The sequence below is a fragment of the Megascapheus bottae genome, chromosome 18 (genome assembly GCF_031878675.1).
Source record: "Megascapheus bottae isolate mThoBot1 chromosome 18, mThoBot2.hap1, whole genome shotgun sequence".
In the NCBI taxonomy this organism is placed as follows: Eukaryota; Metazoa; Chordata; class Mammalia; order Rodentia; family Geomyidae; genus Megascapheus; species Megascapheus bottae.
In genome coordinates this window covers 25,027,311-25,055,126 of record NC_143526.1, presented here as the reverse complement: position 1 = coordinate 25,055,126, position 27,816 = coordinate 25,027,311, and the positions used below count along the sequence as shown (strand labels likewise).

The window sequence follows — 27,816 nt, the reverse complement described above, 5'->3', positions numbered from 1 at the left end:
CCAGAAAAATACCTTGAAGACTTGTTATATCCATCTATTACAGGAAAAAAAAGCAGGTCATTATAGTTCTTGATGGATATTACTTTACTGAAGTATTATGAATTGAATCTTCCTGTAATGTGACTTTAGTATCCAACTCTGAATGTGAATTGCTCTTGTTGCAGTGTCCTGTGCCTGAATGTCATGGGAAGTCATTTGTTCCTCTGCGCAGCTCTCCTCTCACAGTTACTATGGACTGGCAGTCAATCAAGTAAGCAGTCAAACTACTGTTAAATAAAAGGCAGGTTTGGAGATCTCATACTGCTGAGTAGATCTGTAATGTTGCTATATTACTTGTATTTCCATATTAGACTGTTAAAACGATAGATGTTTATTTGTTGAAAATGATTTAAAAAAATTTTTTTTTGGCCAGTCCTAGGGTGAGAACTCAGGGCCTGAGCACTGTCTTTGAACTTTCTCAAGGCTAGAGCTCTACCACTTTAGCCACAGCACCACTTCCAGCTTTTTCTATATATGTGGTTCTGAGGAATTGAACCCAGGTCTTTGTGTGTCTTAGGCAAGCACTCTACCACTATGCCAAAGTCTTGGCCCCAAATCAAAATAATTGTGTCTGTTTGAAATTTGTTCTCTATGGGGTCCCAGAAAAGATGTTACATACTTCTGACTACTGAGAGTAAGTAATCTAGACAGGTGCCATTCTGAGAATTTATATTGTCCTCTTCTAGGTTGAAAGAGGATTGAAGGTAAAGGTGGAGGGGAATTGAGGGGTGGGTCTTGAGATTATGTGGGTTGGATATGGTGCCTGGGCATACCCTCAGGAGCACTAGGAGATATACTAGATGGATAATGGGTAACAATTTTAAAACTAGTATTTTGATGTTCTGTGATTATACTTATGTTAATTAGTTAAATAAATGGTAAATGGTTTTAAACATTTATTAGAATGGAAGATAAGTTAACCATCATTCCCTGTTACTTCATAACTTTGGATAGGTCTTTTTCCTTGATTTTAGTGCATCTACTCTTACATGAGTAGAGAACATCAGAGATGTGTTTGCTTTCATGTCTTCTTTTTTTTTTTTGCCAGTCCTGGGCTTCTGCTTAGGGCCTGAGCACTGTCCTTGGACTTTCTCAAGGCTAGAGCTCTACCACTTGAGCCTCAGCACCACTTGCAGCTTTTTTCTATGTATGTGGTACTGAGGAATTGAACCTGGATCTTCGTGCATGCAAGGCAAGCACTCTACCACTAACCCAAACTCCCAGCGCCTGCTTTCATGTCTTCTAATTCAAGGGTTTCTCAGTTCAGATGTTACTTTAAATTGTCCAAAGAAATTTTCTGTTTTCCAATCATAGTCGTGAGTCAGCTTTGTTTATAGGACTTGTCTAATAAATATCACAAATAGTATTTATACTTTTATAATAATACAAATGTGGTTTAACAACCAAGTAAAGGGAAATAAATATCAGAGAAAGGAGACATAATTTATATCACTGGGTGATTTTCCTTCCTTCCTTCCTTCCTTCCTTCCTTCCTTCCTTCCTTCCTTCCTTCCTTCCTTCCTTCCTTCCTTCCTTCCTTCCTTCTTTTTGTCAGTTATGGGGCCTGAATTCTGTTGCTGAGCTCTTTTGCTCAAGGTTAGCACTCTACCAGTTTGAGCTACAGCTCCAATTTCAGTTCTTGAGTGTTTAATTGGAGACAAAACTCTCACAGGGACTTTTCTACCTGTGCTGACTTTTAACTGTGAACCTCTGATCTCAGCATCTTAAGTAGCTAGGATTACAGGTGTGGTTGGTTCACACTTTTGAAATTCCAAATAGCATAGCACAGATTTTGACAAGAGCTGCCTTGGCTGTATCAACTTTGTGTCCAATGGTGCCACAATGGTAGAAATATGCATTGTGCAGAGAGTGAGATCACATGGCAAAACTGGAAGTTAGAGCAAGGGTAGGCCCTTTCTCTGTAACCAGGCTCCCAACTCATGACTCCTTGAGATGCACTCAAATCATAAGACACTTTCCAATGTATCTTTTAGAACAGGGAGGAAGAGAGAGACTATGAAGCTATCTTTCTGAACTCTATTTGACTCTAGGTCACTTTTTCTCTAGACTTGTAGCCCTTCTTCATGCTAGGATTTCTTCAGTGCTCTGCTAGAATTAGGCTACCTGTTTTTTGGGGCTTTGCTTTGTTTTCTGTTTTTGAAGATTCCAGTTTTGCTTTTCTAGAGAAATTCTCATGTAAATGTATAATATTGTTATTATTAAGGTAAGGTACAGAGGTGCTACAGATATGTAAACCAGGTAATGAATACATTTCTTTTTGGATAATGTCATCCCTTTGCTTTTTCCTCAAGTAAATTTTAAAAAATGTTCTTGAGAGGTAAAATGCTCTGGAATCTGTGGCATGTCTGGAAATGTATTCGTGTCTTAGCCTGGGTAAAGGTTTACCTTATTAATCAAGTTTATTTTGTTTATTTTTTCCTGCTGTTGATAAGAGAATTGATTTTCATTCCTTTGAAAGGACTGGACTTTCCCTTCTGTGTATTCTCTTTATCTGTAGTGTTCTGAAACAGGATGTATTTTGTCTAGTCTTGGTGTTTCCCCCCCACCCCCCTTTAGGTTCTTTTGTCCTGGACTTATCAACCAAAGTCTGTTTTCTCTTTGAGGACATCTATCACATACACATCCCAGATTACAATAGAATCTGTAACAGTGTACCTGTAGGGTTTCCAGAAAACCTTAAAATGCTCCGGATTCCTCAAGTTCAGTACTCTACTGTGTGGCTGCATTGATTGATTTTTTCCTTTAAAGCAGCCTGACTTCCGATAATGACATGCTGCCTTCTGATGAATCTTACTATTATCCCTTTATCACTTAACTTAAGCACATGAACATTTGCCTTGTTTTTGATGCATCATTTGCTTTTGGGAAATTATTTTCACAAAATACAGGACATGGTAACACTCAACAGACCACAGGACAACAGTGGATGATAACATGGGACTGACTAAAAGCTTCTCCATGTCAGTTGTGCTGTGTAATGTGTGCGAAATGTAAAATTTTTTTTGAAGTTTATTTTTATTTTCTTTTTTAATTATTTATTGTATTTTATTATCTGGGTAACAGTTACATTTATCAGGTAGTGGGTACATTACTTCTTAAACATTGCTACCCTGTCCCATGTTTTTCTCCCACTTCCCCATCCCCTCCCCCATCCCAATCATCTGTTTTTTTCCCTTCCCTTCTGTATTTCAAAGAAACAAAGAAACCTGTATATAGCATACCAGGTAACAAAGACAGATACAGTAACAACATAAGATAATAAAGGGGAAAAAAGAGAGAAGTAACTTCACATAGTACATAAAGAACAACAATCACAAAGAAAAACCTGTTTTTCTACCCTGTTTTGTCTGTCACTGTCTTTCTTTCTTTCTTTCTTTCTTTCTTTTTTTCTTTCTTTCTTTCTTTCTTTCCTTATTCTTTTGTTTCCTTCCTTCCTTCCTTCCTTCCTTCCTTCCTTCCTTCCTTCCTTCCTGCCTTCTTCTCTTCTCTCCTTCCTCTCCCTCCCTTCCTTAGTCCCTCTCCCTCTCCTTATCCCTCTCCGCCCTCTTTTCCCCTCCATCTTCTCCCCCCCCCCTCTCTCTCTCTCTCTCTCTCTCTCTCCCTCTCTCCCCCTCTCCCCCTCCCTCCCTCCCTCCCTCCCTCCCTCCCTCTCTCCCTCTCCCTCCCTCTCTCCCTCTCCCTCCCTCCCCCCCTCTCTCTCTCCTCTCAGTTTATAGGAGAAAGAGTTTCATGTGAACACAGGCCCTGAAATCTGAGGATTGTGGCTTGAAGCCAGTGCAAGCAAGAAAGTCCATGAGCCTCTTATCTCCAATCAACCACAAATATCCAGGAAGGAGTAGAGTTCTAGCTATAAACAAATCACAGCAAATTCAAGCTCACTAGTACCACTCATTCAAACAGGTGTCCTGGACTTTCCTGCTCAGGCTGGCATTGAACCACCATCCTCAGATTTCAGCAAGCTAAGTAGGATTACAAGTGTGAACCATGATTTTAATTTATTATTTTTATTTTCTGACTACTTAATCAAAACCACATGTAATATATCAATGAAACCGGGCGTGGTAGCTCACACCTAGCTACTCAGGAGGCTGAGATCTGAGAATCATCGTTTGAAGTCAGCCCTGGTACTAAAGTCCTTGAGACTCTTATCTCCAATTAACTACCAGAAAACTGGAAGTGGCATTGTGGCTCAAGGGGTAGGGCAGAAGCCTTGAGCAGAAGAGCTCAGGGAGAGTTCCCAGGGCCAGAGTTCAAGCCCCATGACTCACAAAAAAAAAAAAAAAAAAAAAAAAAAAAGGGCTCAGCCATGAGTTCAAGTCCCACAGCTGACAAAAAAAAAATCACTAGTATTAAAATTCCTGAAGACATTTGCATTCCCTAAACTTCATTTTCGCTCTTATTTTGGTGGCCGCTGGAAGGAGGCTAGGCAAGTGAATATGCCCCCTCTGAATTAGAAATGCTGTTAAACTTGGTTAAAACAAATCCACCTTGGGGCCAGGAGTTTGGCCTAGTGGTAGAGTGCTTGACTAGCATGCACGAAGACCCAGGTTCGATTCCTTGGTACCACATACTTAGAAAAAAAAGCCAAAAGTGGTGCTGAGGCTCAAGTGGTAGAGCTCTAGCCTTGAGAAAAATCCAAGGACAGTGCTCAGGCCCTGAGCTTAAGCCCAGGACTGGCAAAAAAAAAAAAAAATCATCCGCCTTTTGTCTAGTTGAGCACCTTGTAGAACTTAACTAGTTAATATGTTGAGGAAACAACTGAAAATTACTATTTCTAACTGAAAACTCTCAAACTTCCTAGAATCCAAGAGCTTATGTCTGATGCTCAGCAAGAAGCAGGTCGAATCCCACGAACAATAGAATGTGAGCTTGTTCATGACCTTGTGGATAGTTGTGTCCCAGGAGACACCGTAACTGTTACTGGAATTGTCAAAGTTTCAAATGCTGAAGAAGGTATGGTATAACTCCTTCCTCAGAGTTGTCTGTCAATGATTGCTGTCCTTTATCTTCTTTCTTCATGCAGATACTTTTGAATGCCACATGATTTAGGGAATTTGTTGTTCCTTTTGTGATATGGGATGTTTCCTTTAAAATAAAGGTTTATTTATATCTCATTGTGACTTTAACATTTTGGTTGAGTCATCATAGGGAAAAATGAAATTCTCATGATTGTTTTTAACCCTGTGAATTTACAGGTTCTCGAAATAAAAATGACAAGTGCATGTTCCTTTTGTACATTGAAGCAAATTCTGTTAGTAATAGCAAAGGGCAGAAAACCAAGACTTCTGAGGATGGTTGTAATCATGGAACATTGATGGAATTCTCACTTAAAGACCTTTATGCCATTCAAGAGATCCAAGCTGAAGAAAACCTGTTTAAACTCATTGTCAAGTAGGTATTGAGGTTACCTGAAGTTTTATTATATAAGGGTATCTTGGCTACAAGTAACAAGGACTAATCAAAATAGCCAGGTTTACTCATTCTGATGTGGCCTGTGGACTAAGAATGAGTTTCATTTATGTTTGCAAAGAACCAAAGACTATCTCATGATGTATAAATTCAGGTCTCAGTGTCCATGAATAGTTTATTGAAACAGCCACGTTCAGTCATTTCCAAAGTGTATTTGGCTGCTTTGTGGCAGAGTTGAGCATATATATGACTCATTGGTGTTTGTGCTCTGATATTTTACAGTAAAATGTCTTAGATTTTTTAGTTTAAATAAGAAAGAATAGTTACTATCCCACACAAATTTGTTGGTCTATCTTAGGATGTTGTTCTGGAGATTCAGATTTTTTATATTTTTCAAATTAATACAACATTCTAGTAGTTGGTTTTCTTATACCTCCCTCTCTCTCTCTCTTTGTAATTTTGAAGAAATGGGGGAAATAAGATAGACTGAATAGCTGTGAAGTAAACCACTGAGATTTTCAAGTGCTTTGTGTCAGAGAAAGGGATCTTGGTGAAAACAAAGCTTTGGGCTCTGGAGAATTTGAAACTTTTTCTTTCTGCTTTTGGCATGCTAATTTGCCACCTAAGGAAGAATTAGTTCCTGGGGGCTCTGTCCTTAAACCCTTAGAGATATCCCTCTAAATAGCCCCCCAAATATACTCAAACTAAGATAGTGCACTAATATAGGGTGCAGTGTGAGTATGAGTTGTCTCTAAGTAGGCTAATAGACTGGAAACATGCCTGGTTGAGGATGGGAACGTTGCTTATAAATATGACATAACATTTTCAGCATTTCTTCTTTTTTTTTTTTGCCAGTCCTGGGGCACTTGAACCCATTCTGTTGTCTACTCCACTGAGCATTCTACCACTAGGCCAAACTCCTAGCCCCCAGCATTTCTTCTTTAGCCATGTTCATAGAAGATAATTTAGCATACAAAATTTGGGTTTTCTTCCCCACTCCATGATTGTAAATTCAGTATCGAAATGAGAATTTTCTATGGTCTTTGATTTTTTTTTTTTTTTTTTGCCAGTCCTAGGCTTGGGCTCAGGGCCTGAGCACTGTCCTTGGACTTTCTCAAGGCTAGAGCTCTACCACTTGAGCCTCAGCACCACTTCCGGCTTTTTTCTATGTATGTGGTACCGAGGAATCAAACCCGGGTCTTCATGCATGCTAGGCAAGCACTTTAACCACTAGGCCAAACTCCCGGCCCGGTCTTTGATTTATTACTTGGCAGATTGGCAAATTAGGTCAATGGGTTTTATTAGAGGGGGGTAAAGTTTTGTTTCAAGTAATGTTTTTAGTAGAACAGCCTGACCCAATTCTTTTGGAAGCAGTTAGTTAAACATTAGTTGTTTGGAAGGTGATTCCAGAAATGTTGGTAGAGAAAGGAGAAATAATATAGCAAAGGCATGCTAGTCTGCCTGCAGTGCCTTAATGAATCATCATGACTCACAGCCAGGTCATAATCTCCCCAGGGCCCTGGAACATTACACTGTGTAAAATTAGCCTCAGACTTGAAGCTACTGCTGCATAAGAAATACCCTAGCACTTCACTCTGTCCATCTGATGAGACTTCTATGGCCATAGAAAACCCTCTGGCAGACAGGATCCAGGAGTAGGTAGAACAGTAAGTGCCAAGGTCATCTGGGCAGGGCTCCAGGCCTTGTGTTTACATACATTAACTAAGCATAAAGTCTCACAGTTGAATTCCTGACCATATCTCTACTACTCTATCCATTTTGTTGTTTTTCTTCCTTGTTTATAAAATGAATAAGTGTAAATTTACTTTTTTTTTTTTTGCCAGTCCTGGGGCTTGAACTCAGGGCCTAGGCACTGTCTCTGAGCTTCTTTTGCTGAAGGCTAGCACTCTACCACCTGAGCCACAGTGCCACTTCCAGCTTTTTCTGTTTATGTGGTACTGAGGAATTGAACCCAGGGCTTCATGCATGCTAGGCAGGCACTCTACCACTGAGCCATATTTCTAACTAAATATACTTCTTTTCTTTCTTTCTTTTTTTTTTTTGTTAGTCCTGGGCTTGAGCTCAGGGCCTGAGCACTGTCCTTGGACTTTCTCAAGGCTAGAGCTCTACCACTTGAGCCTCAGCACCACTTCTGGCTTTTTTTCTAGGTATGTGGTACCGAGGAATCGAACCCTGGTCTTCATGCATGCTAGGCAAGCACTCTACCACTAGGCTAAACTCCCAGCCCCCTAAATATACTTCTTATATTTGTATTCTTACTCTTTCAGAATTAAACTAAAATATGTGGGGATTCTATTCTATCTTAAGTTGTTTTATACTGAGTTCACTCCTGAGTCTTCTTTCAGTGACTTGATATGTATTCATATGAAATATAATATAGTGGAAAATCATGATCCATGATGATAGTGTAATTTAAAGGCTGGTTCTCTCAGAAGATCAACAGTATTTTTGTCCATTTGAAGATATTTTACATGTATACAATGTCCATTACTGGCAAAATGTTTTTTTGGTGCCAGTCCTGAGGCTTGAACTCTGGACCTGGGTGCTGACCCTGAGCTCAAGGATAATGCTCTACCACTTTGAGCCACAGTGCCAGTTCCGGTTTTCTGATTGTTAATTGTAGATAAAAGCATCTCACAGACTTTACTGCTCAGGCTGTCCTGAACCAAGATTCTCAGATCTATACCTCCTGAGTAGCTAGGAATATAATCATGAGCTACCAGTGCCCAAAGCCAGGCAAAATTTTAAAGCATTTTATGGATTAACCAATACTTTTTAGAAATTTACAGTAAAAATAAAATTTCTTGAGATGTTTAAGGGGGTATTATAGCATTTTTAGACTATTTTTATATAAAATAAAACACATTATACAAATTATATCTTCTAGTGGACCCATGAAATATAAAATAGTTTATAAATTGTATTTTCTTTTGCAGCTCCCTTTGCCCTGTCATTTTTGGTCATGAAGTAAGTATTTTACTTCTTCCTTCAAGTTCACAAAATTAGTGCTTTCAAATAGCTAGTTTCTGTTACTAGTTATATTTCTGGGAATCTTTGTTCAGAATAACTGGATGGTATGGGGACCCCTTGTAAGAAAAAATAGCCTACAGTTAGAGTAATAGAAATGGGTTTCCCTCACAGTTGGCTGTTACACACTGTAAGTTAAAGTACCAGCCAACAAGTATTTCTCATCTTTATGGAATGGGATGGAGCCTTGCAAAAAATACCTATACTTTAGTCATTTCTTTTTTTTTTTTTTTTTTTTGGGGGGTATAGGGACTTGGACTCTGGGTTTAGGTACTGTCCCTGAGCTCTTCAGCTCAAGGCTACCACCCTATCCCTTGAGCCACAGTGCTACTTCCTATACTTAGTAATTTCTAGGATACTTCTTTGATTTTTATATGCTTTCAGCTGTTTTGCTTTTTGGTTATTATATGATAGAAACTTATGTTTCTAGAGTATTTTGAGAAGATCTTATTTTGTAGCTCAAGCTGACCTTGAATTCTTGATCCCTTTCTCCCAAGTGTTGTGATTACCGGTGTGTTATCACCCACCATGCCTAGATTTGCTTCTAGTTTTTTTATTAAAAAAAAGTCAAAGGATCAAATTCAGTCATGCTTTCTCCTGTTCCCCTAGGAGCTTGAACTCAGGATGTGGGGGCACTGTCCTTGATCTTTATTTGTTCAAGGCTAGTATTCTACTGCTTGAGCCATGGCTCTGCTTCCAATTTTTTCTTTTTGAATTTCATTGTAAGGGTGATGTACAGAAGGGCTGCAGTTATTCTTCCAGCTTTTTGATGGTTAATTGAGCTAAGAGTCTCACAGTCTTTCCTGACTAGGCTGACTTTGAACTGTGATTCTTAGATCTTAGCCTCTTGAGTAGCTAAGATTACAGCTACTGATGTCCAACCCATGCTTTAAAAAAGAAAAAGAAATATCTCTCTCTCTCCTCTCTCTCTCTCTCTCCATATATATATATATATATATATATATATATATACATACATATATATATATATATATATATATATGTATTTAATTCAGTGGTAAGACATTTGACTACTTGTCATTCCCCAGGTCCTAGGTTTAATCTCCAGCACCACAGATATATAAAAAACAGCAACAAAAAAATCAGTGATAGTAATAAAGCTGTAACTATGTAAGGAAGATTATTTCTTTTGCTAGTCATTTTAATTTTTTTTTTCTTTTCCCTCTTGAGCTTGTTAAAGCAGGTTTGGCATTAGCACTCTTTGGAGGGAGCCAGAAATATGCAGATGACAAAAATAGAATTCCAATTCGCGGAGACCCACACATTCTAGTTGTTGGAGATCCAGGCTTGGGAAAGAGTCAGATGCTACAGGTAGAAAATTAATCATTTAGTATTTTGGCTTTTTACTTATATTTGAATATTTGGCAAGCAATTTTGGGCAAAGTATGTTATATTCTAGAGGATCTAGTTTGGTGATATGTGAATTTAGAATTTCTGAATAATGTTCAATGTTTCTTTGACCTTTTTTCAAACTGAGCTATGAGTAAGAAAGCTGAGTGTGAGGCTCTGAGTTCAAGTGTCCCCTACCAATACAGGAAATAGTGGTGTGGCTCAAGTGATAGAGCACGAGCTTTGAGCAGAAAAGCCAAGCAAGAGCTCTAGGACTGGCTAAAATCAAACGAAACCAAATAAAAAAATCTCCAAAATCAAGCTCTAGGACTAAAATCAAAAAGAAAAAAATCTCCAAAAAGTCCAGAGTACCCAAAGTACCCCCACAAAAGCCTAATACTTTCCTGTTTAAACTTGAAGATGAACTTTTAGTGGTAATTTGTGGAATGTTCATATCACTACACACTCCACAGTTAAACTAGCTGGACTTGGTTGAACCCTGCCTTCTTACCTTCATCACTGCAGTCTCATGCTTTATAGATCTTGGTTTTTATATCAGTAAATGGTGATAGAATAACTTCTTCCTCTTTGGTGGTGAGGATCACACATGGAAGCTCTTAAAGGAATACCAGGCTTATCGCTAGCCTTTCTGCGTGTTTACCTCTTTGCTGTGATTTCCCTGTTACTCAGTGTTTCTTTTATTTCTGTAGGCAGTGTGCAATGTTGCTCCACGTGGTGTGTATGTATGTGGGAATACCACAACCAGCTCTGGCTTGACTGTAACTCTTTCAAAAGATAGTGCCTCTGGTGATTTTGCTTTGGAAGCTGGTGCTCTGGTGCTTGGTGATCAAGGTGAGTTACCCAAGGGAATAATAGTACTTCTCCCCCACCCTCCCGCCACCCCTCTGGAGACAAAAATCAGTCTAGTTGAGGCTGGCCACAAACTCTCCATCTTCCTCTTCAGCATCCCATACGTGCACCACCATGCCTAAATTAGCTTTTTTTTTTTTTAAGTTAATTTTTAAAATTGGTTCAAGAGGCATTTGGGATAGCACTGTCCTAATGAATTTGACAGTGGGTATCAAAGTAATCATTAGAAATATAGGATTATCAGTTTTATTTATACTGCACAGTTGAAATTGGTACTTAAAATCATTATCAGGATTTTATAGATTTTCTGAACTTTGTCAGAAAAGAAATCCTGTAGAAAGACAACACAAAATCTAACAATCCCCTGGCTTTCTCTTCCTTATTATGGTACCAAAAATAGCATAAGCCACAGTTTGTGAACTGGAAAGGGAAAAAAAAGTATTTTTCTTGTTTTTTTTTTTCTTTTTGAAGGGGGGCAGTGGGGGAAAAGGGCTTATTCTTAGGCTTGAACTAAGGTACTGGACATTGTCCTGAACTTTTTTGCTCCAGGAAACTACTATACAACTTGAATCACAGCTATACTTCTAGCTTTTTGCTGGTTAATTGGAGATAAGAGTCTCATGGGGGCTTAGTGGTAGAGTGCTTGCCTCGCTTGCATGAAGACCCTGGTTCCATTCCTTGGTAGCACATAGATAGAAAAAGCTGAAAGTGGTGCTGTGGCTCAAGTGGTAGAATACTAGGCCTTGAGAAAGCCCAAAGACAGTGTGCTCAGGCCTTGAAGTTAAGCCCTGGGACGGACAAAAAAAAAAGTCTCATGAACTTTGCTGCCTATGTTGGCTTCAAACCTCAGTCCCACATTATAGCCTCTTGAACAGGCAGGATTATAGGTGTTAGCCACTGTCACCTGACTACATGTACCTTTCTTATCTGGCCTGGTTCAATTGAAGTGTTTTGAAGGTGACTTTTATATCTTCATTTTTGGAGCATAGTGCCTTACCTGTGAAAGTGATGAGTGAAAAAGTAATACCACCTAGTTAAATAACAAAGTGTAATTTTCTGTAAGACAAATAATAATTCTCTCTTGTAGGTTATTTGCTTATTTTAACTCTGGGAAGCAAATATAAATATTTACTGTGGAACAGCTTCTACCTTATGAAATTCAGAACTTATCCATAGAAACATATTTTTGTCTATTATTTCTCTTTATAGGCATTTGTGGAATAGATGAATTTGATAAGATGGGGAATCAGCATCAAGCGTTGTTAGAAGCCATGGAACAGCAAAGTATTAGTCTTGCTAAGGCAGGTGTCGTTTGTAGCCTCCCGGCAAGAACTTCCATTATTGCGGCTGCAAATCCAGTTGGGGGACACTACAATAAAGCCAAAACAGTTTCTGAGAATTTAAAGTAAGTCTTCAGAGATTTATACTTTTAGGATCTTCAGTCCCTGTAAATAAAAAAAAAAAAAAAGATAACTGGAGCCTTAAATGGATATCATGGAAGTTACAACTATCTAATGAATAAATGTACTTAAACACTGTAAATTGAAAACAGTGAAGTTTCATTGCTATCACAGATTGGTAAGCGTTTATGTATGTATTTTACTATTGTGAAGGTGATATACAGAGGGGTTACAGTTACATAAGTCAGTGAGTAAATTTCTTTTAAGAAGTGTCACCCCTTGGGGGCCAGAAGTTTGGCGTAGTGGTAGAGTGCTTGCCTAGTACAGAAAATGAAAACAGCAACAAAGGGAAAAAACCCAAATCCTCTTGTTTCCATTTATTGGAAACAATAACTATTGTTGTATATGATCATATGCACATGACTATTGAGCCTTTGTGATCCTCTCCTAAGAATATCCTCCTTGGTAAATATTTTCACATTGGACAAAGCAGTAGAGAAACGGTTTATCATATTGTGTAAATATCACAATTTATTATTTTGAAGCATGAGTTGGTGTGTTTTACATCTATATTCCATTTATTCTTGCCATTGTACTTTTAGAAATCCTACTTAGAGAAATAGATAACGATGTGTTTGTAGGGTAGGTATAATAGTTATTATTATTTGTCACTATCCTAAATCAAAACAAACTAAAGTAAGACTGTACAATGGAAAGCAGCAGTTTAAAGAATGGAAGTGGCTTTGTATGTACTAATAAGTGAATATCTTTGTACTTTATTGAGTAAGAAGATTGTGTTTCATACTAACACGGTGATGACACTTTTTTCAAAATTGCTGTCTGTATTTGGATTATTTTCTCTCTTAATTATTTTGTATGATTAGACAAGATGCAGGGAAAGAGGCAAAATGAATGAAAGTTAGAGCCTTAAGTCTAGTGGTGGAAAAATTATTTCCTCATCTTCCCCCTTCTTTCCCCCCCCCATAGGAGTCTCACTATATTGTCCATGCTAGTCTCAAACTCATAGGTTCAAGTGATCCTCCTCATGCTATTCTCAAACTCATAGGCTCAAGTTACTCTCCCTACCTCAGGCTCTGCAGTCGAGATTTTAGGCATGTAATAGCATGACTGGCTAACTTCCTAATGTTTAACAGTTTGTACATTTAATTGTCATTGATTCATTATAAGATACTTGGAGACATTTCTCTACTAAAAAAATCACTGTTTTGGTAGTTTTTTTAGGAGCTACCAGAAAGATCCTACTGGACAATAATCCAGGGGACATAGATTCTGCCATTTAGCAGTATTATAGACACACTTTGATACCTTTCTTAAATTCTCGAATCACTCAGGACTTCATTTTTTGTATCTTAAGAGTTACATGGATTGATGAGTTCAGAGAAGATGACTAAATAGACTAGTCTAATGACTAGTAAGGACAGAGTGGCCCTTGAAGAAAAAGTAACCTTTTGCATCTAAAGGGGACATGAGTGCTTTGAGACTCTGTGTGTGTGTGTGTGTGTGTGTGTGTGTGTGTGTGTGTGTGTGTGTGTGTATACATATACATATATGCTTCAGAACTGCTCAATTAGCCAGAGGCTGGTGGCTCACACCTGTAATCCTAGCTACTCAGGAGCCTGAGATATGAGGATTGTGGTTCAGAGCCATGCTGGAAAGAAAAGTCTATAAGATACTTACCTCCAGTTAAGCACCAGAAAGTTAGAAGTGAAGCTGTGGCTCAAGTGGTAGAGCATGAGCTCTTGAGCAGAAAAAGTCTTGAACAGAAAAGTTCAGGGGGGGCAGTGCCTTAGTTCAAGTCCCATGACCCAGGGGGAAAAAAAAACAAAAAATAAATCTGAAATAGATAACATCTGACTCAGTCTATAACATTGCCAATGACAGAAGGTCTTATAATGCTTCAGCAGTTTTTGTGGCACAGAAAGGGCCATATCCTCCACCTTCCAGGGATTGAAGTAGGTAGATATTTTGAGTCAAAAAAAACATAAGTCCTTACTTTTTACTTCTTTTACTTGATGTTTTTGTTTGTGAAAGGATCCCCTCTGTGTATCCTGCACTGGTCTTAATCTTGTAGTTTTCCTGCCCCAGCTCCCCAAGTGCTGGGATTACAAGTGTGTACCACTATGAAGGCTCGTATCTGTGAAAGTTTGATTTTTCTTAAGGTATGAATGGAACTTGAATAGAGTGAGTAAACAGTTTGTTAACTATATTAATCCCAGTTATTGTTTCTTCTTTCTTTCCTACTTCCTAGAATGGGAAGTGCTCTACTGTCCAGATTCGATTTGGTTTTTATTCTGTTAGATACTCCAAATGAGCAACATGATCACTTACTCTCTGAACATGTGATTGCAATAAGAGCTGGCAAGCAGAAAGCTGTGAGCAGTGCCACTGTAACTCGTATGAATACTCAAGATTCAAATACTTCTGTGCTGGAAGTGGTTTCTGAGAAACCACTGTCAGAAAGACTAAAGGTATACCTGTTTACCTGTTTTCTCTTATCTGGTTCTGTTTGAATGTCAAGAGTTCAGTGTGGTGGAGTCTAGGAGTTTTGGGTAGTGTTTTAGCATGCTTTTTTTTTTTGGTGAAGGGAAGGGACCCTGAATTCAATACTCAGCACTCAAAAAAAAAAAAAGGAAAAAGGAAAAAAAAGTGTGGCTTCTTGTAGAGCCAAGTGGAATAGAGCCTGTCATACCCCAACTTTTTATGTATTATGACTCTAGACTTTATATATATAAACTTAATAAAATCATCCAAGAGAGCTACAATTATAGTGTTTGGTTTATTTGAAGACTCTTTTGAAAAGTTATTGTTAACCTTATCATCTTGGGCCTTTTGTCATGCTTTAGGTAGTTCCTGGAGAAATAATAGATCCAATTCCCCATCTGCTATTGAGAAAGTACATTGGCTATGCTCGACAGTATGTCTACCCTAGGCTGTCCACAGAAGCTGCTCAAGTTCTTCAAGATTTCTACCTGGAACTCCGGAAACAGAGCCAGCGATTAAGTAGCTCACCGATCACCACCAGGCAGCTAGAATCTTTGATTCGCCTTACAGAGGTTTGTTTATTTGTACATTCATACTTTTTTTGGCTTAAAGAAGGAGGTAGGATCCATAATTGACTCAACTTTTCTTTCTGCTGAGAAACATAAGAAGTGGGTGGATAAATGTTTTAAAAAAGATTTGTTCAGGGCCAGGAGTGTGGCCTAGTGGTAGAGTGCCTGCCTAGCATGCAGGAAGACCCAGGTTCGATTCCTTGGTACCACATACTTAGAAAAAGCCAGAAGTGGTGCTGAGACTCAAGTGGTAGAGTTCTAGCCTTGAGAAAAATCCAAGGACAGTGCTCAGGCCCTGAGTTTAAGCCCAGGACTGGCAAAAAAAAAAAGACTTATAACCTATCAATAGTATGGATTTCTTACAAGAAGTACAAGATAGTGACTTCCTGTGCAGATTTCTATTAGTGACACTTGGGTTCATGGAATTGTCTGCAAAGTGGTTAGGGTAACTAGGATTTGGGGATTACAAGCTTTCCAAACAAGGAATGGCATGTTGTGACATGATGTCTGTAAGGATGGGGTCTGTTTTTCTCTTAGCAACAATCTCTTCATGTCATGAACTGCTGTGAGAACTTGGGGAGTCAAAGTTAAATGTTACACATTTAGGCTTTCTGGTTTTTGTTGTTGTTGTTTTTTTGCCGGTCTTGGGCTTGAGCTCAGGGCCTGAGCACTGTCCTTGGACTTTCTCAAGGCTAGAGCTCTACCACTTGAGCCTCAGCACCACTTCCAGCTTTTTTCTATATATGTGGTACCAAGGAATCGAACCCGGATCTTCGTGCATGCTAGGCAAGCACTTTAACCACTAGGCCGAACTCCCGGCCCTCCTGTGGGTTTTTCTTAAAGCTAGAACCCTACCACTTGAGTCACAGCACCACATCTGGCTTTTTCTATGTATGTGATACCACGGAATCTAACCCAGGTCTTTATGCATGCTAGGCAAGCACTCTACCATTAGGCTAAACTCCCAGCCTCCATGTTTAGGCTTTCTGTTATCAAAATCAGATTAAGTTCTTTCTGTTTAACAAACTACATAGCAATGATTTCCTGAAAATAAAAGGAAAAACAAAGAAACCAAAAACCAAGCCTGGTGCCTATAATCCTAACTACTAAAAAAGCCAAGATCTGAGTATTGCAGTTCAAAGCTAGCCTGGGCAGAAAAGTCCCCTTGAGACTCTTACCTCTAATTAGCCACTCAAAAACTGGAAGTCGCTCTGTGGCTTAAAGAGGAAAAGCACTAGCCTTGAACAAAAAGAGCTCAGGGTCAAGCGCCATGATCAAAGAAAGAAAAATATGTTTCTCTAACCAAATATCCTGGAATGAACCCTTTCAGAAAAAGATGCTAGTAGGTAAAAGGAATTTTTATCCATATTTTAAACGTTATACTCAAATTTTATCTTTTAAAGAAATTCACTCTTAATTTCAGCTTTTCTCCCACGAAAGTCACCTTTTATGTACAGTTTATGAGCCTAGACATAGCCATACTTGTTCAAACAGTGGTAAAAAGAAAATCCATCTTTTGCTATCTTAAGTGATTGTTTTCTTTCAAAGGCACGAGCAAGGTTGGAATTGAGAGAAGAAGCAACCAAAGAAGATGCTGAGGATATAGTTGAAATTATGAAATATAGGTAAGTTTTAGGTGATGGATTTGATCCCCCCCCCCACCACACACACACACACACACACACACACACACACACACACAGGTTCTGAGGCTTGAACTCTGGACCTGGACACAGTCCCTGAGCACCTTTTGCTTAAGGCTAGCATTCAGCTACTTGAGCCACAGCATCAGTTCTGGCTTCTTCTGTGCTTAATTGGAGATAAGGGTCTCCTGGACTTTTTTCCCTGCCTGGGCTGGCTTCAAACCACAATCCTCAGATCCTGCCTCCTGAGTAGATCCTTAGATTTCCACCTTGTAAGTAGCTAGGAGTACAGGTGTGAGCCACCAGTGCCCAGCTTGCTCCCTCCCCCCTCCTCCTCTTCCTTCCTCTCTTCCTTTTCTTCCCTCTCTTCCTCCTCCTTCCTTTCCTTCTTCCTTTTTTTTTTTTTTTTTTATACACAGAGTCTTGCTATGTAGCCCAGGTTGACCTCAAATTCTCTTCCTGCCACAGGCTTTGGAGCACTTTGATGATAGGTCTGCAACCTCACTTCTGGCTCTCAAATGCTGTTTTCAATGAAGTAGCAGTTTCCCATCTCAGATCACATGTTTAAATTTACTTTGATTTAGCTCAGCAAATTATTTTTCTCTAAACAAACTATATGTTCTTCTTATAAAATATTTATTTCAGTATTTACATGAAATTATTATTATTTTTTTTTTGCCAGTCCTGGGCTTGGGCTCAAGGCTTGAGCGCTGTCCTTGGGCTTTCTCAAGGCTAGAGCTCTACCACTTGAGCCTCAGCACCACTTCCGGCTTTTTGCTATGTATGTGGGGTACCGAGGAATTGAACCCAGGTCTTCGTGAATGCTAGGCAAGCACTCTACCACCAGACCAAACTCCCGGCCCCTGAAATTATTTTTTACTTATTTTTTTTAGGAGAAGGAAATAGTTTATTCTTTTTTTTAAATTGTAATTAACAGAAGGGTTACATTATATTCACCAGACAGAAGGTGTATTACTTCACAAACATTGATTCCCTTTCTCATGTTTTGGTCACCATTTCCCTCCCCCCACCCCCACCCTTCATCTTGCTTCCCCCCCGTCCTTATCCTATTTCAAGTAAACAAATAAACATATATACAATATATCAGATAACAAGGTATAGTGTAACAATATGAGATAGCCAAGGGACAGTAAAAGAGATGAGATATAACATAGTACATCAAGGACAACAATTACTCATTATATGGCTTTTGTTTCTATATCCTGGAGGTCCTTTCATTTAGTGTCATCCTATGTAATGAAGAATTATTTTTTAAGAATTATTTTTGAATGGGTAATTCATTCAAGTAGTTCTAAAATCAGTTCAAAAAATACATCTTTTGAGAAAACTTGTTCATACCCTGTGTACTACCACCTTCCTTCTGCATCCAGACACCAGCTACTTCCTCATAAACAGCATGCTGTTTATACTATCCTGTGCCATTTTGAAATTTCTTATATATTCTAACATAGTTCCTTATAAGGACATAGATTACCGCCCCTCCCTACCCCTTTCTTCCCCCACCTCCCATCTCCGCACTTGAGAATTTTACGTAATGTTCTGTTGTCTTTTTAAACACTGTGGTTGGTTTAATTATAGTACCATATTGCTAAACATTTTGGAGTTGTTTGCTATTATACATAAAGCTGCAGTGAGTAGGGTTGAGTTTAAAAGAACCTAATAGCTAGGTGTTGTTGGCTCAGGCCTGTAATCTTCAGGAGGCTGAGATCTGAGGATCGAGGTTCAAAACTAGTCTAGGTAGAAAAGTCTGTGAGACTGTATAAACTGTTCAGAAAAAGTTGGAAGTAGTACCATGGCTCAAGTGGTAGAACAGTAGCCTTGAGCTCAGGAGGTAGCAGTCTTCCACTTGAACTATATCTCCACTTCTGGCTTTTTTTTTTCCTTGTAGTTTACTGAAGATAAGGGTTTACTGATGTTCTTGCTTGATTTAGGTTCAAATTGTGGTCTTCAGATCACTCAGGATTAAAGGTGTGTGCCACCGGTTCCTGGCTTCTACTGCTGGGGCTTTGAACTCAAGGCCTTGTACTTGCTCAGCTTTCTTGTTCAGGTGGCACTCTACCACTTGAGCCACATCTCCAGCCTGGTTTGTTACTGGTTAATTTGGGGGATCATGGTCTTTTCTGTCTAGGTTGGCTTTGAATGTCAATCCTAAGGATTTTATACTCTTGAGTAGGTAAGAGGCATGAGCCATTGGTACGATGAAAAATATCTTTTTTTAATCAGTAAAAATGAAAGCTAATGTTTTTGTATGTTTGATTTTTCTGGAACTGGCCTCGTGCTCACCTAGCTCGGTTAGTTGGTGCTCTCCCACTTGAACTATGCCTCCAGCCTGGCTTTTTATTATTTTAGAGGTGGATTTTTAAAGATTTTTCTTCAAACCATGATCCTTTGGATCTCAACCTCTTGAATAGCTAAGATTATAGGCATAAACTGTCAGTGTCAGCTTAATGTATTTTTTCATCCTAAGGTATAAACAGTTTTCCAAACCCTTTGTGGTACTTTGTTTTATTTGAGCTTCACATTCTTGTTTGGCTTTTTTTTTTGCTAAGGGCTGGCTTGAACCTTGATTCTCAGATTCCAGCCTCCTGAGTAGTTAGAATTACTGTGAGCCATTAGTGCCTGGCCTTTTTTTTTCAGACCTGAGCTTGAACTCGGCCTGAGCACTGCCCTTGAGCTTTCTCAAGACTAGAGCTCGGGCCAGGAACTTGGCCTAGTGGTTAAAGTGCTTGCCTAGCATGCATGAAGACCCGGGTTCGATTCCTTGGTACCACATATATAGAAAAAGCTGGAAGTGGTGCTGAGGCTCAAGTGGTAGAGCTCTAACCTTGAGAAAGTCCAAGGACAGTGCTCAGGCCCTGAGCTCAAGCCCAGGACTGGCAAAAAAAAAAAAAAAAAAAAAAAAAGAATCAAAGACTAGAGCTCTACCACTTGAGCCACAGCACCACTTACTGCCACCTTTATGTATGTGATACCAAGAGATCGAACCAGGGATTTGTGCATGCTAGGGAAGCACTCTACACCAGGCCATACTCCAGGCCCCACTTTTTTTTTTTTTTTAAACTTGGCACTTCTGAGGATAAACTCTGTTGAGCAGGCACTCTTATCGCAGAGTCACATTCCCAGTCTAATACTGGGGTTTTGAATTCAAGTCCTCATTCTGGCAGGCAGTCTACTACTTGAGGTGCGTCCAGCCCTTTTTGCTTTCATTGTTTTTCAAGTAGGATCTCTTTCCAAACTCGGACTGAGATCCTTGTACCTATTATTTCCAGACACCTGGGATAATCATGTGTACCACTATACTGAGCTTGTTTTTTAAGGTAGGCTTCAAAATTCAAGAAATCTGCAATAGAAAGTTTATTCCTACCCTATTTAGTAGCTACCCATTTTGTTTTCCTGCCTTAGTGATAACAAAAATTAGGACTTTTGTTTGACTTCCACAGAGAAAGTATACGTCATAAACACTGCAGTTTCCACTGTGCATTCTAGCCCAGTCTGACAGTGTGCCACACTGGATAATTTTTTCCTCCCCCTTTCAGCATGCTAGGAACTTACTCCGATGAATTTGGAAACCTAGATTTTGAGCGATCCCAGCATGGCTCTGGAATGAGTAACAGGTCCACAGCAAAAAGATTTATTTCTGCTCTCAATAATATTGCTGAAAGAACTTACAGTAATTTATTTCAATTCCAACAACTTCGGCAGATTGCCAGAGAGCTAAACATTCAGGTAAGATAATCTAAATACACTTTAAAAATAATTAATGTATAGTAGATTGTAGCCAGTTTCTATTTCCTTAAGGTTCCTATCGATCTCTGTCAAGGCTGTTAGTATCGTGATAGAGGCAAGTTGTGGGACTGGATCTTACCACGGTCCTTGTGAACAATCCCTTTGTGCAAATCATAGTCACATGTTTGACTTCAGTTTCTTCCTGTGTTAAGTAGACATGATTCAGCTTTCCTTTCTTTGAAATTTTAGGAATAACCAATATAAATGCTTTTTTTTTGGTCAGTAGTGAGACTTGAACTAGGCCTGGGTGTTGTCCCTGTGCTCTTTAGCTTATGGCTAGCACTCTGCCACTGCCACTCAAACCACAGCTTACTTCAGGTTGTCTGGCAGATTAATTGGAGATAAGAGTCTCACGGACTTTTTGACTTTTGGTGCCTGGGCTGGCTTTGAATGGTAATCCTCAGAGCTCAGTCAACTGAGTAGCTAGGATTATGGACGTGAGCCACTGGCACTTGGCTATGTAAGTGCATTTTTTTTTTTTACCAGTCTTGGGGCTTGAACTCAGGGTCTGAGCGCTGTCCTTGGGCTTTCACAAAGCTAGAGCTCTACCACTTGAGCCACAGCACCACTTCCAGCTTTTTCTATGTATGTGGAACTGAGGACTCGAACCTGGGTCTTCATGCATGCTAGACCAGCATTCTACCAGTAGGCCAAACTCCTGGCCCTGTAAGTATGTTTGTTTGTTTGGTCATGGGGCTTGAACTTGGCCTGGGCACTGTCCCTGAGCCCTTCAGTTCAAAGCTTCTGCCCTATCCCTGGGCCTGGAAGTTGTCCCTGAGCTCTTCGGCTCAAGGCTACAGTCCTACCCTTGAGCCAAGCCCCACTTCCATTTTCTAGGGGTTAATTGGAGTCTCAGGTCTTTGAACTTTGATCCTCAGATCTCAGCCTCCTAAGTAGCTAGGATTACAGGCCTGAGCTATTGCGCCGGCCCTATAAATACATTTTAATCAAGTAAGTTTATATATAAAATTACCCACAGAATTTCTAAACATAGCCTTAGTTGAGCTCCAGTGGCTCATGCTTATAATCCTAAGTACTCAGGAGACTGGGCTCTGAGGATTGCAGTTCAAAACCAGCTTAGGCAAGAAAGTTTGTGAGAATCTGCTCTCCAGTTAATCACTTGAAAACTATGACTCAAAGTGGTAGCACGCTATCCTTGAGCAGAACAGCTCAGGGACAGCACTCAGGCCCTGAGTTCAAACCCCACAGTTGACCAAAAAAAAGCCTATTTTTTGTTTTCAAGCTAAAACATGTATAAGATTCCTTGCCTATTGGGATGCTATAGAAAGTACAAATGATTTCATTCTCCAGGAAACCAAACAGTTGTTCATCACTGTCTGAGAGCCTAATTTCAAAAGCCACTAATTTGGCATTTTTCTTTTTGCTAGTCCTGGGGACTGAACTCAGGGCCTAAGCATTGTTCTTGGGATTTTCCTGAGGGCTAGTGTTCTACTATTTGAGCCACACCGCCACTTCCGGCTTTTCTATGTATGTGGTACCAAGGAATTGAACCTGGGTCTCTGTGTATGCTAGGCAAGGTCTCTAACCACTAGGCAAAACTGCTGGCCCAATTTAGTATATTTCTTAATGAGCTAATAAAATAACTTTTGTTGTTTTCTCATAGGTCGCTGATTTTGAAAACTTTATTGGATCATTAAATGACCAGGGTTACCTCTTGAAAAAGGGTTCAAAGGTTTACCAGCTTCAAACTATGTAAAAAGACTTTCCAACTCAGGCCCCATAGAGTTTAATGAAGACTATACAAAAACAAAACAAAACTGAAGTTCTTCACAAGATGTCCCAAAAGTATTGTAATAGAAAAGGAATCTTAAGATGGTCCACTAAGTTAAGGGATAAAGTCATGTGTTAATGTTGTCAAAAGTCTGTAAATAGCTTTCATTATTTTACCTTATTTATAGTACATTTTTGACCTATTGTTTTGAGAATAGTTCTTATAGTTTTGTACATAAAATGTCTTATCAGGGTAAATATTCTGATAATACATAAAGAAATGAGTATATGTTCCAATAAAACTTCATTTTTCAACACTAAAGTTTGGTTTCCTACAAAACTTCCTATCAAGAATAAAATGAAGCTGGTGTTGGTGGCTCACGTGTGTAATCCTAGCTACTTAGGAGGCAGAGATCTGAGAGGTTGCCATTCAAAGCCAGCCTAGGCAATGTGCCTCAAGTAGTAGAGTGCTATCCTTGAGCTGAAGTGCTCAGGGACAGCGCCCAGGCCCAGAGTTCAAGCCCCATGATGGACGAGGGGAAAAAAAAGAAAAGAAAATGACATGATTTTTTTTTTTTTTGCCAGTCCTGGGGCTTGAACTCAGAACCTGAGCACTATCCTTGCGTTTTCTCAAGGCTAGAGCTCTACCACTTGAGCCACAGAACCATTTCTTGGCATTTTCTATATATGTGGTACCAAGGAATCGAAACCAGGTCTTCCTGCATGCTAGGCAAGCACTCTACCACTAGGCCAAACTCCTGGCCCCCAACACTTGATTTTTTTTTTTTATTAAAGAAATTATTAACATTGATTTTTACATCATATTTCAAATGACAAGCTTAACAAACTTGTTCAAGAAGGGAATCTCTATATACAATCATTGGGACTTAGTTTTTAGAATTTAATAAAAATTAGGCTGAGGGTTTGTATGTCATAGAAACATATTAATTTATGAAATAAAACATGTCTATAAGCACTTGATTTTTTAAAAAATGATTTAATAATGTACAGTAGGTCTGATGTGGCCCACAGTCTGTAGACTTTTTATTGGAAACAACAGAGACTCAATTAGGAGGAGGGTTTTTTTTTGTTTGTTTTAAGAAATTTGAGGGCTGGGAGTTTGGCCTAGTGGTTAAAGTGCTTGCCTAGTATGCATGAAGACCCGGTTCGATTCCTTGGTACCACATACATAGAAAAAAGCCGGAAGTGGTGCTGAGGCTCAAGTGGTAGAGCTCTAGCCTTGAGAAAGTCCAAGGACATTGCTCAGGCCCTGAGTTCAAGCCCAGGACTGGCAAAAAAAGAAAAAGAAAAAAAGAAATTTGAGCTGGGCAATATGGCTTACACCTAAAATCCCAGCTACTCAGGAGGCTGAGATCTGAGGATCAAGGTTCAAAGTCAACCCTGCACTGCCCACCCAACTGTGAGACTCTTATCTCCAGTTAACCTCTAGAAAATGGGACGTGGTGCTGTGGCTTAAGGGTAGGGTGGTAGCCTTGAGCTGAAGAGCTCAGAGACAGCTCCCAGGCCCAGAGTTCAAGCCCCGTGACCCACAAAAATAAAAAAAAAATAAAAAAAATAAAAGAAATTTGGTTAGCTTAGACTTAGAGGAAGTCTGAGCACTTAAATCTGCCCTGAGAAGGGCATCACAGGCACTTTGCTGCCGCTCAAGTGCCACCTGTTCTTGACCTACCACTGCCCAGGCAGGGAGTGCCCCACCCCTCACCAGAACAAGCAACCAAAGGACTGTTCGTGGGGCCGCCTTAAATTGCTGGACTTGAGAAATTCTCTTTCTGAATAATGTGATTGAAGAAAAGGCTAGGCTAAGTTATATGCCTCTTTTGTAGGACATTTCTTTGGTTCTTCAGGGAAGCAAAACCAATAAACTCAGAATTTTCTATATTTTGTGGAAGAATTCAAATGTAACTAGGTTTCCAGCCAAACTTTCTCCCTCTCTCTTGCCCCTCTCCTCTCTCTCTCTTCCCCTCCCCTCCTCGGATGTGAGCCATTGTTGGAAAATCTACTAAAATACCACTTTTCTCAAACTAAAAGATGAATGAAATTTAAAAAACTGTCAAGATAAAAATAACTGGGTAAATACTGTATATTTAACCAATATAAGACAAAAATCATGAAATGTGGGATTATTGCCATAGAACACCATGTAAAACTAAAACCTTATATTTTTGTGGGTGTGGGTTACCAGGGTTTTAGGATGAGGACCTTCCTCTTGCTTAGTTGGCACTCTGCTGCTGGAACCATACCTCCAGCCTTGCTTTGTGCTGGTTATTTTGCTTGATGGAGTCTTAGGGACTTTTGTGCTCCCACTGGCTTTGAAACTCGTATTCTGTAGATTTCAGCCTCCTTGAATAGCTAGGATTATAAGCTTCAGTTACTGGTGCCTTGCAAAAACCTGATACTGAAAAATGAAAGTCAAGTAAGGTGGTGCACATCTGTAATCCCAGCTACACAAAAGCAGAAGCAAGAGGATCAGAGTTCTGAGCTAGCCTGCACAAAAATCTGCAAGACCTTTTCTAAAACAGAAGGGCTGATGTGGAAAGTTTAGAAGCTGTGAGTTCAATCTCTACCCACATCAAGTCAAATCAATGATAAGGTAGATAACAGTGTAAATACGTCTTTAAAGGCTACATTGTTAAAAAAAAGTAAATCTGAAGTTAATTATTAATAGAATTAAAAACATCTTCCAGCCAGGCGAAGGAGGTTCATGCCTATAATCTTAGTTACTCAGGAGGATGACATCAGAGGATTGTGACCACTCGAAAATCCCACCTGTGAGACCTGAAAGGGTTGGGAGTTTGGAAGGGCTTTTCTCAACACTCTCTGAGAACATGAGAGTTTCCTGGAAAGGTCGATCAGTTTTGGTTTAAGAGGAATTCAGATTTCTATCCTGGGGGCGGGGAGTAATTCCACTATGTTGGGAGCCTGGGGTAGACTGTTTTATGTAAATTGTAAGCTGCTTACTGTGTGGCTCTCATTCTAAAGATGAAGTCTTCTGTCACGTATATAAAATATTGGAGAGTGGTCTAGTGATAGAATGCTTGCCTAGCATGCAGGAAGCCCTAGGTTCAGTTTAGAGCCACATATGCATAAAAAGCCAGAAGTGGTGGTATGGCTCAAGTGATAGAATGCTAACTTTGAGAAAGCTCAAGGACAGTGCCCAGGCCCTGAGTTCAAGTTCTAGGACTGATATATATATATATATATATATATATATATATATATATATATATATGTTATGTGTAGTCACATGTTGCTGGTTATACCTTACTTTCTGCACATACTTCCCTATACCAAACCAATAAAAACTAGGTTAATGGAACCTTGGGATCAAGCTGGCAGAAGGCTACAGGTCCCCTGGAACCCCAAACCTCAGTTCCATTTACTGCCTTGCTTCCAGGCTTGGCAGGTTAAGGAGCACATGGTGGCTTGCAATAGAGGATGATGGTTCCAAACGAGCATGAGCAGAAAACACATGAGACTCCTATTTCCAAGTAGCTACCAAGAAGCTGGATACGGAGCTGTGGCTCAAGTGGCAGAATGTTAGCCTTGAACAATGCTTAGGAAGGGACAGTGCTCAGGCCCTGAGTTCAAGCTTCAGGAACAACAACAAAGAAAAGAAAAAGCTGGAAGCAAAGCTGTGGTTCACCACTATGAAAAAGCCCAGGGACATTATTAAGCCCTGAATTCAAGCCTCAGGACTGTCACTGATACATAGTTCACAAAAGTTAACATCAACGAAAAAGTAGATAGAGGGGCCGGGAGTTTGGCCTAGTGGTTAAAGTGCTTGCCTAGCATGCATGAAGACCCGGGTTCAATTCCTCGGTACCACATACATAGAAAAAAGTCAGAAGTGGTGCTGAGGCTCAAGTGGTAGAGCTCTAGCCTTGAGAAAACCCAAGGACAGTGCTCAGGCCCTGAGCTCAAGCCCAGGACTGGCAAAAAAAAAAAAAAGAAAAAGTAGATAGAAAAAAAAATTATATAATTCATCATTGTTCAAAGATGAAACAAAGCTCTGGAAAGTCAAATGTTAAGGGTCTATGAAGTTACAGGGGGGAAAGATGATAGAAGCCTAATTTATCAGAAGAAACTGCTCTAGATTTTTTTTCAGATTCTGTATTCACTCATCACAGGGTCTAACAGAATTGTAGAAAGCCAACCTGGCCAAAAAACACAACTCGATGGGAATTTAGAAGCAAAAACAACTAGGACATGACTACAGCAGGTGGAGCGTTCTCTCCTAGCAAGTATGAGGCTTTAGAGGTAAAACTAGTACTGCTAAAAAAAGAAACAAAACATAGTTTGACAGTTTCATAATAAGCTGGAACGCTGAACTATTCTGATCTTAGAAAAGATGAGATCTTAGCCTCTCAGCCTATCTAAAAGCAAAGTAGTAATGGAGCCCACATTAGATTTGGGAGAATTAGATAGGATAATTAATGTCTGGTAGAATAGACAAGCTTTCTCAGTAAACTTTCCCAGTAAATTGGTAAAGTAAAATTTCCCAGTAAAAGCCAGGTGGGGTGGCTGACGCCTGTAATCCTAGCTGCCGAAGAGGCTAAGATCTGAGGATCAAGGTTCAAAGCCAGTCCAAGCACAAAAGGACCTGAGACTCTTTTTTTTTTTTTTTTTTTTTACCAGTCCTGGGCTTGGGCTCAGGGCCTGAGCACTTGTCCCTGGGTTTTCTCAAGGCTAGGGCTCTACCACTTGAGCCACAGCACCACTTCTGGCTTTTGGCTACGTATATGGTACCAAGGAATCAAACCCGGGTCTTCGTGCATGCTAGGCAAGTACTCTACCACTAGGCAAAACTCCCAGCCCAGACCTGAGACTCTTATCTCCAGTTTACCTCTAGAAAACGGAAAGTGGGGCTTGGCCCAAGAGCAGAGTGGTAGCCTTGAGCTGAAGAGCTCAGGGACCACGCCCAGGCCAAGTTCAAGCCCCATGACCCCGCCCCCCCACAATTCCCAGTAAATTGGTAACTGGGACATTTCCCATTATTTGAACATGTGCGCCTTCACTGCATGCTCACAAAGAAAAAGGAGTGGTAGAATATGGAAATAGAACATTATTTCTTTCTGCCAGATATTAAACCTCCCAATGACCTACACAGCACAGTGCACAACTCAGTGGACTTTTTTGGATGACTTTTTGATGAGGGCCCTGGGGTTTGTTCCTGAACTTTTTTTGCTCAAGTCTAACGCTCTACCACTTTGAGCCACAGTTCCACTTTCAGGCTTTTTGGTAGATGATGGAGATAAGATTTTCAGGAGCATATCCTACTGGTAGAGTGCTTACCTAGCATGGAGGAAGCACTGGGTTCGACTCCTCGGTACTACATACACAGAAAAGACTGCTTTGGCTCAAGTGGTAGAGTGCCAGCCTTGAGAAAGCTCAAGGACAGTGCCTAGG

At 39.8% G+C, this 27,816-nt stretch overlaps 1 protein-coding gene across 3 annotated transcripts in view; it reads left to right on the top strand.

The window, feature by feature from the left end:
- The window catches only part of Mcm8 (minichromosome maintenance 8 homologous recombination repair factor), a 35,939-nt gene extending 13,234 nt beyond the window's left edge, over positions 1–22,705 (top strand). For all 3 annotated transcript variants that reach the window (XM_090352022.1, XM_090352021.1, XM_090352020.1), the window contains exons 8-19: positions 165–250; positions 4,862–5,013; positions 5,256–5,451; positions 8,427–8,457; positions 9,709–9,849; positions 10,578–10,719; positions 11,947–12,142; positions 14,407–14,626; positions 15,002–15,211; positions 16,757–16,833; positions 20,409–20,598; positions 22,283–22,705. In XM_090352022.1, coding sequence (XP_090208148.1) covers positions 165–250; positions 4,862–5,013; positions 5,256–5,451; positions 8,427–8,457; positions 9,709–9,849; positions 10,578–10,719; positions 11,947–12,142; positions 14,407–14,626; positions 15,002–15,211; positions 16,757–16,833; positions 20,409–20,598; positions 22,283–22,375 — 1,734 coding nt within the window. In that variant the 3' untranslated portion in view covers positions 22,376–22,705. The remainder of the gene's footprint in view (positions 1–164; positions 251–4,861; positions 5,014–5,255; positions 5,452–8,426; positions 8,458–9,708; positions 9,850–10,577; positions 10,720–11,946; positions 12,143–14,406; positions 14,627–15,001; positions 15,212–16,756; positions 16,834–20,408; positions 20,599–22,282) is intronic.
- The last annotated feature ends 5,111 nt before the right edge of the window (positions 22,706–27,816 follow it).